At 39.5% G+C, this 12,430-nt stretch overlaps 1 protein-coding gene across 2 annotated transcripts in view; it reads left to right on the forward strand.

Moving 5' to 3' along the window:
* The window catches only part of rnf144aa (ring finger protein 144aa), a 45,587-nt gene extending 34,212 nt beyond the window's left edge, over positions 1-11,375 (forward strand). The window contains exons 6-8 of one of the 2 annotated variants that reach the window (XM_074691958.1): positions 1,860-2,007; positions 4,122-4,211; positions 7,033-11,374. In XM_074691958.1, coding sequence (XP_074548059.1) covers positions 1,860-2,007; positions 4,122-4,211; positions 7,033-7,164 — 370 coding nt within the window. In that variant the 3' untranslated portion in view covers positions 7,165-11,374. Of the gene's footprint in view, positions 1-1,859; positions 2,008-4,121; positions 4,212-7,032 lie in introns of both variants that reach the window. The other variant, XM_074691960.1, reaches the window with a different exon arrangement.
* The last annotated feature ends 1,055 nt before the right edge of the window (positions 11,376-12,430 follow it).

Below are 12,430 nucleotides of genomic sequence, written 5' to 3' on the forward strand. Positions count from 1 at the left end.
ACATATTAATTCTTCAATATACAATTGTGCAATGCTGTGTTCATGTCCAGCATGGTTTATTACCTACTCTCCCACTCCCTCAAACTCACAAGGATCCATTTAGGTAGCTAAACATGGTACTTTATGATTTCAAGTGAATCAGTACCCTGTTCTTTTTTACAGAATTTGGTCAATACCTATAGAAGTACCCAATTCAGTACCCATCCTTAGATATCGGTATCAGCCAAATTTTGTATATTGGTGTATCCCTATTTTTTTCCTAATAGTACAGATGTATTTAACTTTTCTAAAGTCAATCTACAATGTTTGACTGTACAGTGCTGGATTTTATCTTCAGCAATATCCACCCTCTTACAACTCTGGTAAAAGAAGTGCCAGTTTTCTATAAGATAAGCCTTCACTGACACATTTTTTCTGTGTAACATTCAACAATGGGAAAATCCTTCATCTTTGTTTTGAACATTGATAGGAGTTGCATGACCTCAGGATTTGATTGATCCCAGGATTTTTTTAAAGATTTTAAACTGCGAAACAGCCTCTGTGTAAATTTTCTGAATGTTATCTACTCTTCTACATCGCTATATACATGCTGGGCCAGTTTCAGCCACTGTGAATCCTTTTGAGACACAATTCCTCCAAAGCTGCTGAAAAAAGTCCCAAAACTTTCAGCGGGAGTCACATATGAAGACCTGAATCGGCAAAATTTTTACCTTGACTTTCCTGGATTTTTTCCTGTCAGCCCCTCAGTAAAAGTTCATCAAATAAGTTTAGATGAGCTGGCGTGAGAATACAAACAAGCAGGTAGGGGTGATGACATCAAATAAGTCTGTACATCTTTCCACTTGTACAAAGCATGGATATAAAAATAAAAGCTGTCACCATATCGCAGAGCTGTGTTGCATATTTTTTCTACCATGTCCAGTGTCCTGAAACTCTTTTTCTGTCCTCTGCTCAGCTCTGTCCTTGTCCAACAGAGAAGACCACAAGCTGTGAAAGATGTTTGAAAACAGGCAACTAATGGAAATAAAGGGCGTTAGAACTGGACATCATATCCACAAATTTCTGTGAATTTTCAGTGATATGTGGAAGATGCTTCATACCTCCTACAGTAAACTTCCAGTCTTGCAGCTCAACTGTAGTAAAGCAGTTTGGGATGAGCTTAATGTTCATTTTAAGATAGAGGATCTGTCTGTGAGGTTAAGAAGAGGGCGTCTTGCCGACATCTGCAGCTGACCTGTTTCTTTGTGATATCCTCTTACCCAGACGTCATTAGCTTTGCAAAGCTTTCCTCTATCTGACCAAGTTCAGGGCTGAGCTCAAAGGCCACAGTGGAGGGTGTGAAGGAGTGAGGATTAGCAGGTCTGTTCTTAAATATAAAGAGTCTTGGTGTTCAATCTACACCTGTTCACTTCAGGATGTCTCAAAAAACTCTACACCCAAAGCACTTTATTACAGCTTTAACACCCTTATCACTACAATTTAACAGGCTGGCCTTCAATCTTAGGACAATGTGCAGAATGACAGCTCTCTACCTCCTATTTCCACGAGTCAGCACTTTACTGAAACAGGAGAAATAGATGCAGACAATCTGACACCAACAGAAGGGAAGACTAAGAGTGTTGGAGGGAGTTCAAGGCCATTTAGTGATTGGTGGTTTTTGGACGAGTTGTCAGCTCCTGAGCAAAGGCTATCCACTGTTTCACACAATCCTGCTACGCCAAAGACTGTAAATATTGATCGCTGCATTAAAGCAATCTCATCCCCAGCACCCACTGGAAAGTGAGTGCAGAGGGATTTTGGATTTTCTATCTTGTAAGGAATACAAAACACTTGAAATTATGTTTCTCCTCTCTCTGCAGCTCTTTCTACAAGAATGAAGAGGACGATGCACCGATCAAACGCTGTCCTAAATGTAAAGTTTACATTGAGAGGGACGAGGGCTGTGCACAGATGATGTGCAAGAACTGCAAACATGCATTCTGCTGGTACTGTCTGGAGTCTCTGGATGTGAGTTTGATTTTTATTATTTCTTTATTCCTTTATATTTACAGAGGTGAAACCAAAACTATGCATGGTTTCCAACCATGTTAGTTTTTTTCTTTAACCTTTATTTAGCGAGGAAGAGACTCATTAAGACTGAAAATATCTTTTCCAAGAGTTTCCTGGCTGAGACATGCAGCAGGTTACTTATGACACAGATACACATAGAGATGGGTACTTTTAACATTTGAAAGAATATGGTACTGGTGCCCTGGCAAGCGGTATTGGTACTCAGCGGTGTCAATTTTTGGTACTTTTTTGTGTTTATGTGGTAAAAAAATATCAATTTGTTCCATATTAAAACTTTAATTTTTTCAATTTAACATATTATTCTTCAGTATATAACCTTGCGATGCTGTGTTCATGTCCAGCATGGAAAATTGCCTACCCTTCCACTTCCTCACAGTTAAAGGATGCGTTTAGGTACCTAAACATGGTACCTTTTGGTTTTACGTGAACCCATACCCAGTACTTTTGACAGAATTTGGTCAGTACCTATTAAAGTATCTAATTTGGTACCCATCCCTAAATACAGATGTCATAACATCATACATTAGACAGATGCATCTGCCTCTGAATCATTCAGGATTTGTTTAAAAGCGTCCAATGAGCACAGATCACAAAGCTTTCTGTAGGTCGTTCCAGCTAGAGGCAGCAGCAATTTAAAAGCTTTTTCCCCCAGACACCAATACTAGATCTTTTAAGTAAAGATTATGAGTTTCTGTATTTTCTGAACAATGTAGGTGAGGAGATGAGAGAGAACTGTCCAAGTGTGCTTTGATGCTGTAACATTTTGAAGAATTGTCATAGCTACCTAATAAAGGGATCAGTAATTCCTTGCATTTAGCCTGAAATTTGCAATCAGTCTTGAACTGATTCTATAATTTATTGGATGTTTGTCAGCAATACCTTCAAAACTGGAGCCTGCACTGCAAAATGCTCTGCAGCTTTGAAACGGGTTCACATCCATGAGAAACAATGAGTTTATGGAGACTTTCTGGTTGTTAATTAGTTGTTCAGAAACATTAATCCTCCCCATTTCACTGAAATGTACAGAAATATTATTTCATACTGACTATCTGCTGAAACTGAGTCCCAGTCTGATTTGACATTTAAGCTATGGGAGGACTAATGCCAATGTAACAAGGTGTCCTGTGTTTGGTCTAAGATGCCATTGCCTATTGGGTATATTGTTTATCCTCTGTCACATGACTGACTCAACTTCATTAAGAGAAAGGGGTTTTATTCCCTGCATTTATTTGTTAATTTTGTTGAAAATATATACAAAATAGTTTACACCAGTCCAGGTCATAGAACAACAGCAACAAAGTCAAACCCATACAGGGTTAGTATTGAGCAGTTAATTCCTTACCTCCATCAAGGAAGTTATGTTTTGGGGAGAGTTTGTGTGTTTGTATGTGAACAACATGTAAAAGTACGATCCAGATCCTGGCAATATTCTGGATACTAAGATCTGGAATATGAAATATGTACTGGGTCATCATCATTTTCAACACTGTCAGGTAACAAATTATGGTACAAACCTTCAACTAACACCAAATTGTAGCAGACAGTCTGTTGAAAGGGAGTATAACATTAAAGTAGGACTAAAGTGTTGTAGACTTCGGCTTTTGCCTTGGTTGGGTACTCAGTATCAGCTGGTTTACAGGTCAGGTATCTGAATCGATGCAACATGTGAAAAAATAATCTGCACTTTTATCCATTATTGTATTTGCACACTGAGATAATCCATGATGTAGACATGATTTGTCCCTCTCTGACAGCAAATCATTTTGCTCTCAGGAAACTGAACCTTAGTCTTGATAAGAAAGGACCACGATGTATTTGTTTCTGGCCTGTACAAGCTTTGCTTTGGTTTATAATCTTAATTGTGTGAGTGCAGACGTTTGCTCCCAGCAGATCATTTAGAAAATAATTTTCTCAGAAGAACTGCTGCCTCATTTTCAGCTGCTAATGGTCCATCTTTATCTGTGACGTGTGTGTGTGTGTGTGTGTGTGTGTGTGTGTGTGTGTGTGTGTGTGTGTGTGTGTGTGTGTGTGTGTGTTTGTGTGTGTTACAGGATGACTTTCTCCTGATCCACTACGACAAAGGACCCTGTCGAAACAAACTGGGCCACTCCAGGGCGTCTGTTATCTGGCACAGAACACAGGTGAGAAACCCGTCCCCTGTCTTTCACACTCCCTAAGGGAACACGTCCCTTTGACCACACTGCAGCATGTGGCCGTACACGTGTTCTACCTCTTTCCCTCTCTAGTGCTCATTCAATCTCAGTCAGTGATGGGCTCGTATTATCTTCACAGCACAATAGGAAAGGACAGCTTGATCCACATGCATCGACAAGTGTCTTGTGGTCAGTCTCATGCTGGGTCCTGTTAAGCTTGTAGTGTCCTCCTTTCACTGAAAACAGGTTTACATAATCAAGGTCCCTCAGCAGTGATAGGTAACCAACAAATGACAGATTATGGATGGAGGATTGAATATGAGATGTTATTTCCCTTATGTGGAATATCGGATTACACATGAGGGATTACAAATAATTTCCCACATTGATCATGTGTTTTAAGCTTATGAGCAGAGTTGATTTTATCATTCAGTGTCCAAACTGTTTGTCTGCTTGTGGTATTATCTATTTATGGGGTTGCTATGTGTCCCTGTGTCTCACGTACTCATTATTTTGTCAACATTAGCATACACACAGGCATCTGCTGCCCAGTGGGGCAAGCTTGGTCATGTGATTACTGTTCAGCCAGCAATAGCTTCACTGCCCTGTGTGTCTTTGTCTCTTCCCTACTCCCCTCATTTCACCCCTACCTCGTTTCTGAGCATCCAAAAAAGCATTGCTCCCTCTCACTCCTTCATAAATACAAGATGTAGCCAAGTGAAACCACGCCAGAATAACACACCATCTTTTCCTGACTGTATCTGAGGACATGGGCTCTGTTTCCATAAGAGTTAGTTAAGAAAAAGGTCATGTTGCAGTCATGTTAGCATTATCAGGCTCTGGTCAAAAGCAAATTGTGCTCAAACAAGCTACAATACAGAGAAGAGCAATCATAAAAATGTACCCTTCATTAGTAGTTTGTTTTTAAGTGATTCCCCATGAAGATGTGTTTATGCTCAAACAGGAGGACAAGCAATGCGCTGTTATAAGTCACTGTTGCATGTGACTGCCTGTTATGTATTCCATTTTGTGACCCTGGACTTGCTGGTTTCTGGCACCCCCTTGTGGTGAAACTATGAAATCTAAGGAAAAAAAGCCCCGCATTGTCTGCTAGAAGTAAGACTGTTATATGTTTTGTTTAGATCCATTCATCTTATGTTTACCGCTGGTGGTACCAATAATCAAATAGCTGGTGTAGAAGGCTAAACTCACTTTGTTCTTTTTGTTTTAAATTTGTCAAAATGCAATAATTTAATCCTAATGACTTCCATATACCATGCACATTACAGAATCAGAATCAAAATCAGAATCAGAATCAGAATCAGAAAAGCCCTTATTCACCAAGAATCTCAAGAATACAAGGAATCTGACTCCAAACTCTCTCTGTACATTTATTGTAAATACATGCTAGATTTGACAAATTAGAAAAAATAGAGCTTCATTAGTAAAAATAAATCATTAATGTAATAATGATAATAATAATAACGAACTTTGTACAGAGAAGAATAAAGAAATAAATACACATTTAAGTTTTAAAAAATAATATAATTAAAATAGTGCATAAAAGGATATCAAAGAAATGTACAATTTGCAAAAGAAAAACTGAAACATGATTGTGCAAAGAGAAACAGAAAGGCTGTAGTTGTACTTGAGGTATTGAGTCAGTGTTTTATGGCAGGGTTAACTGTTCATCAGTGTGACGCCCTGGGGAAAGAAACTGTTCCTGTGTCTGACTGTCCCAACACAAAGAGCCCTGTATTTGTTCCAGTGTTATAAATGTAGTTATCTTATCATGATTAAAAAAACATTGGGTTAGATTCCAGAACATGACAGATATATATGTCAGCAGCAACATTGAACTGCACATACATTAAACACCAGCCAGTATCTGTTAAAGTTTTGTTAAGATGGGGATAATGTGATCAGGTTGGATACACTGTCCACAGGCTGTATTTATTTATTTTAGAAACAGATTTGAAAGCGCAGGCATTGACTGATAGCGGTGTCAAAATAAATCATCCTGAATAATCTCATTTCACTACAAATAGAAACACAAACAACAGGTGTTAATGCTGAGGCAGCGATGGAGCAAAGCTTCCCAAAAGTCAGCCAATTAGCCAGTTAACTTTGACAAGTTGTATGATCGCTGTGATTTCTGGTACCAGTGAACCAATAGTAACCAACCAAAATGTTGTCCTGTTTTTCCTTTTTTCTGTTTTTTTTTTGTTTGTTTGTTTTTTTTTGTTTGTTTGTTTGTTTGTTTTTCTTATGAATTATAGAATTATTAACAAACACTGCTAAAGCTCCCCTCCACTGCACCAGGTCGGGTTTTTAGTCCCATCAACTCACAAATGTATTTTATGATGACAAAGAGGCCATTCATGTAGCCTAAATGTGTGTAATAATTTGGTACATTAGTGACATTTAGGGAGGCAAAGTTGAATTTTTGAGAAAAATAAATGTATTCCAGAGTTATTAAAAAATAAAGTAGTCCAGTGATGAAGGGTTGGTGCTTTGTCTTTGGTTGCTCTCTGCTGGCCAATGTGTGGTATTGCAGCTGCTGGTAAGGATTCAGAGCATAGGCCTCTGTAATCATGATAAAACACTGTTACATGCTACATGTTACATTCAGTATTTTTGTTTCAGTTCACTGAAGATGAATTTGAAAGGAACATCATCTATTTCTTTACTTGTGCCTTCAATGGGTGATTAACACCTTTTTGTCTGTATTTCCCCTTTCATGTATTAGATTTCTAGTATTCTGCTACTGCCATCCAATACATTAACTGGTTTAATTTTCCCTCTTCAGGTTGTTGGGATCTTCGCCGGCTTCGGCCTGCTCCTGCTGGTTGCCTCCCCCTTCCTCCTCCTGGCCACTCCCATCGTCCTCTGCTGCAAGTGCAAGTGCAGCAAAGGCGATGACGACCCGTTGCCAACCTAAAACATGCCAATAAAGCTGGAGCCGCTTCAAGGATGGGCCATTTTTTTCCTTTTCACCCTTTTACGTTCTTTTTCTCCCACCAGCTTTGAACGCTTCATTTTTTCGGGCTGAGCCTGCAGCAGCCCAGAGCCGCTTTGGGATCCATCGCTCTGCATGAGAGAGGCTTGGTGGAAAAACAACCATACACCTCTGCCTGGAAGGAGAGGTTAAGGGTCAGAGGAAGTCTAACTTTACAAAGGACCACTGCGTCCATGTGTGTGTGTGAGACGCTGGTGATGCGGAGAAAGTCAGGGGCAACTCTAAGTGGACTTTGATGTGGGTTTTGTTGTGTGGGGTATTTTGGCGAACTTCTGAGCAACAAGAAAGTTTAAGTCAAGAACGGTTTTTCTCTTGTTTGGACAATATCGTGCAAGAACTTTTATTTTATCGCTCTGTTTTGTCAGTTTGTCGTACGCAACAAAAGCTTTTTCCCCCACCACCGCCACGCTCAATGTAGCTCTACAGATTCAGTCCGTAGCATTAGAGTCACACCACGCATGTTTGGTGTTCACTCGATTTGCACACAGGGCGTGATTTCTGCGTCACGCTCTCGACTGAGGTAGAGATGGGAGGCTGTCGTCACTCTCAGCTCAGTGTACAGCACGTCCTCTTGATGATGTCAATGTTTTATAACCTGTTGCTTTTAATAGAACCGTGCTGAGAGTAGTGTCTGCGTGTTGTACTTTTAAATGTTTTCCAAACTGTAAGGTACACTTATTAAAGGGGATTGCCACTCAAGGCTAAAAATACACACACATCTTATCTTTTATAACTACTGTCCTTTTGATTTTACACAACTGTTGCCATCACTTTGATCTGTATCTTTTATAAACTTGGAGCCATCTTTTTCACTCAGCAGGTTTCTTTTCTGTAAGTTGCTTTTCATGGTCATAGATCCAGAAATGTACTAATTTGAGTGGCGCTCCCCTTTAAATTCAGTATTAATGTGAAAGTCTATCAAAGACTATGTATCCACATGTTGTGGAACCATTTTAATGCTACATTAAAAGAGATGTCACTCCTGAAATTCTCAGTCCCCAGGTGGTGGTTTAGCCAAATAGAAATGAATAGCCTTAAAATTGAGAATAGCCAAAATCCGGCATTTCCCCCGTGCATTAGAAAGCTGACAAAAAGAAAATCCAAATAATCCCAGGGAAAGCATGTTTCACTGCATTTTAAAGCATTGCAGGCAGTCTGTGAAGCCCTTTATATTCAGATGATTCTATGATGTCGTCCATATGCCACTGTTTATAGCCATACTGTTAAAAAAAAAAAAAAAAAGGTAAACAAAACAACCTTCTAACCTGATGTTTTGTGACTGAGGTCGTTTCAAACAGATATACCTAACCATCAAACCAAACTATCTGAATTCTAACTCCAAATCATCACCAATCGACACATACTTCTGTCCCTAATTGCAAACTTGCATACGTTAGTGGTCTGAGTGTTGGTGTTTAGTTCTGTTGGTAGTTAGACCTCCAACATGAAGCAGCTTCTTCCTCACAGGGACGCCAGACGAGAGGGTGAAATATAAAAGAATGTTTCCTTTTTGGGCGCATAATTATGAAGTTGCTTGAAACTATATCACTTTATCTATGCAAGTTTGTACATTACTAATTTGAAAAGACGATTGATTGGTCAGAAAAGACTTTGTGTCATGGGAGAGTTTGCTTGAATGTCACCATACATTTGCTTATCATGGCTTTCATGTAGTCAGGGAGTTATTCCAAACTGTATATTTGACTTTTCATCGTTATCTGTGTTGCTGGGATCCACTCTTCTTTTGATTTAAATTTTAAATTTGTGAGAAAGAAAACTGGGACAGAATTTAGCCATTTTCCATGTCTTAGTTTTTGTTTGGAAAGGAAGTCTCTAAGGTCCTCGGTGGTTGCACAGCAGTGCAAGCAAGAGGTCAAACAATTATTCCTGTTATTTTTAAAGCTCCTGTGAAGGGTATTAACATGGAAATGAAAAGGACTAAGATTAAACTTTACTCCACCTAATAACCTAACAAATGCAAACAAGACCATCAGAATGAAGATGGGCTATTTTCTAAAAATAATTAAAACCAGTGACTCGTGGTAGTGCTCAAAGGAAGCACTTGACTGAGTGCAATGACTTAAACACCCCTAACACAGGTACAAGACAGAGTCAGCCATAACAATTAAGAAATACTGCTTTGTCCACAGGGGGTGCCAAAATTGACGCAAGCCAAAAAATTACTCACAGGAGCTTTAATATTTTAAGCTTTTTCCCCTTTATTTTATTTTGTTTTTATTCAAAGCCACTCTACCTTTCTCAAAAAAGCCATTTACAACTGCTTCCCCAGAGCTCATGTAGCATTTCATGACAAGTTTTGGCTACAGAGACAAAAGAAAGATCATCATCAGTTAACAACAGTAGCTAATTTAAGCTCAACAGTAGCTGATTATCCAGCTCTGGTGTTCAGTTTTATAATCCTCAAAGTTAGTAGCCTTAACTTCAGAGTAACTTATCTGTAGCCTGTGTTGCTTTCACTGACCTCATCTACTGTATGAGCATGATTCTTCACTATCAAAGCCAGTCCAATTTCTACCTTTGGAAGTTTGGTGCTTCCCCCCAAATTAGTTCAGAATCCTCAAGCTTTTGTTGTTTTTATGACAATCGTGCCAAGCAGATTTCCTGGAAGGGCAAGAGGAAACAGAGCTGTCTACTGTATGTGCATTTTGACATGTATTTGAAACGTAAACAGTTTTTACAGGGTGGAAACTATTCTAACGCTTCTTTATGTACATCGCTGCATCGCTACCTATGGATTCCATTGTTTATTTCTTGATATGATCTGTGATGTGTGTGCGTGCGTGTATGTATGTGGTATGGTGCCTGCCGCATTAAACAGAGGAGTTTCACAGCTGAAATCAATGTCATCTCAAGAACAAAGTCGATACATATGAGATTTCAACTGTATCAGGGCTGATATCACCAGAATGAAAAGATATGTATGAAATAGTGCTGATTATTCATCTAACAGTCAAAAAATATCACTTTGAATTTTTAGTTAGCACTTGAGTCGAACAAAATCGCAGCATCTCCATTTCTTTATACCTTTTTTTAGCTTTGCAGGTACCACAGGTAGAACAGGTAGATTCTGTAATATGCAACAAACAAAAAGGGCCAAACAGCAGACATTACAATCACTGCAGTGCTAGGTTGCACAAATTATGTTCTACACAAGGGCCAGAAAAGGGTTTTCAGGGCTTGATGTTTCAGCCAATAAGAGCACAGGGGTCAGAGGAAGACGCTTTGACTGATTCTAAGATTTGGCACTTCATATTTCTCTTACAAAAAGCTGAAGATGTACTTTGCAGCTATTCTCAGATCGAGTTTGGTTATGAGCAGCGATTTATATTTTATAACCTGTTGTGTCAAGAGATGAAGCTGCATGATTTTTCTCTGACTTCTACATGTTTAATATTACAATATTGTAGCCTCTACAAATCTTTGGAATGGTAGCTTTGTCACTTTATCTCCCAGCTGTCAGGATTTCAGTTTGCAGTACACCCGCTCGATTTTTTTTATTTGTAAGAAACTATGTCACGATGTTCAGCCATATGATAGAAAACATTCATCAGCCTTCCTTTTTACAGGCAGGTTTGGTTCATGTGTGTATAACTGTTATTTGTTTGTTTTTTTCATACATGTGTTACATCTACTTTTTGTTGTACTTGCATTATCTGTTTTGAAAGGAACTCTTCAGGCCTGATTGGTCGATTCTGTTTCAATCAGTCACCTCAGTAAAGTGAATTATTGTCAGGAGAAAACGCTGTCTGTAAACAAAGATTCTGTATTTAAAGATGGTTAACAGTGTCACTAGTTTAGTCAGTTCTGATGGTTTAATTGACCTGGGTGATACAAAGATATCTGCATTGTAAAACGGCATACTGGATCAGTTCTGTACAACTTAGAATCGGCGTCTCAGTATATCTACAGTTCCACTAACACTGTGACACCAGGTATTAAAGGTTGTTGTTTTTGTGATTCTGCGGTGTTCATTTTTATCACTATTGTGTTAAAATATAGCATTTGCAGCACAGATGTACCTTAACAAAGGCACCAAGTGAACACTGTAGAACAGCACCCTCTGGTGTTCAAAGTGCTAACTACATGCTTTTTTGTAGTCAATCTGAATACTAATGAAAACCAGATAAAAGATTCAACTTCCATCCTTTAAAGATTAAATGTGAAAAAGAATGATAGAGTTTCACCTGATATAACCCATTAAATTTACAGTTAAAGGTATTTTTCCTTTGCTGTCAAGGTTGTCCCTATGTTAATACCACATCATATAACATCATCTGATTTGGGAAGAAAAAAATATATTTGACAGAAGTGGTTATTCAATGGTTGGCCCTCCTAAAAAGGCAGACCAATGCTTTGCATCAGTTTCAGCTGTTCCTTGATGTTCGGAAGGGATATTTTTCATTTCATCTACCAAACAAAAACCTATTACATAAATGTTCACATCCTCTTATCCAGCCTTTGTTTCTCTTGCGTCAAGCATCTTTCCTTCAAAACAGCTCTGCCTGTTCTGTGGCAGCCCTGTGTGTTCATCAGACATGTGTCAGCCTTTTGTTAAGGTCTGCCAAAGAACAGGTTGTTCTCTCGCTCCCTCTCTCTGCCTTTGTGTCTATTTCCTGCCAGATGCTGGATCGGGAGCTTTAACAAGACAACCCTGAAAATGAAAGTGCAAACGCTTGGTGATATATCATCCCTCACCAGCTGTTCTCCGTTTGGAAGTCTCTCCACCAATCACTGGGCAGGACCACAGGAAGTTACCATCTGTGGGCAGCATGGTGACAGGGTTTGTGGATGGGCGTTGAAGCTGATGTGTTATCTTGAGCAAATGAAGTATGATACTGGGAGACAGAGGGGGGGTGGGGGGTGCAGGGACGGAAATGGAGAGATGGTTGGAGAGACATGGAGGAGAGTATGGCCTGGAAGACAAAGAGTTGGACCTCAGAGAAACCAGAGAGGGAGAGCCAAGCTTCATGGCTGTGAGAGGGATGGATGAAAGGAGAGGAGACAAGGCCTTCGCACCTGCTCTGCCTAGAACACAAGGTTCTGCTATCACATGTGTGCTGGCTGCAGGCCGATCAGCCTGGTCTGAGCTGGCTTTACCTTCCAACACCTCGCTGCCAAGTCCTCCTCCTGCTGCTGCTCCACACCAGCATCCTCTCCTCTGCTGCTC

Source organism: Halichoeres trimaculatus, unplaced genomic scaffold, assembly GCF_033239565.1.
Source record: "Halichoeres trimaculatus isolate MK-OKI-2021-1 unplaced genomic scaffold, fHalTri1.1 fHalTri1_scaffold_17, whole genome shotgun sequence".
In the NCBI taxonomy this organism is placed as follows: domain Eukaryota; kingdom Metazoa; phylum Chordata; class Actinopteri; order Labriformes; family Labridae; genus Halichoeres; species Halichoeres trimaculatus.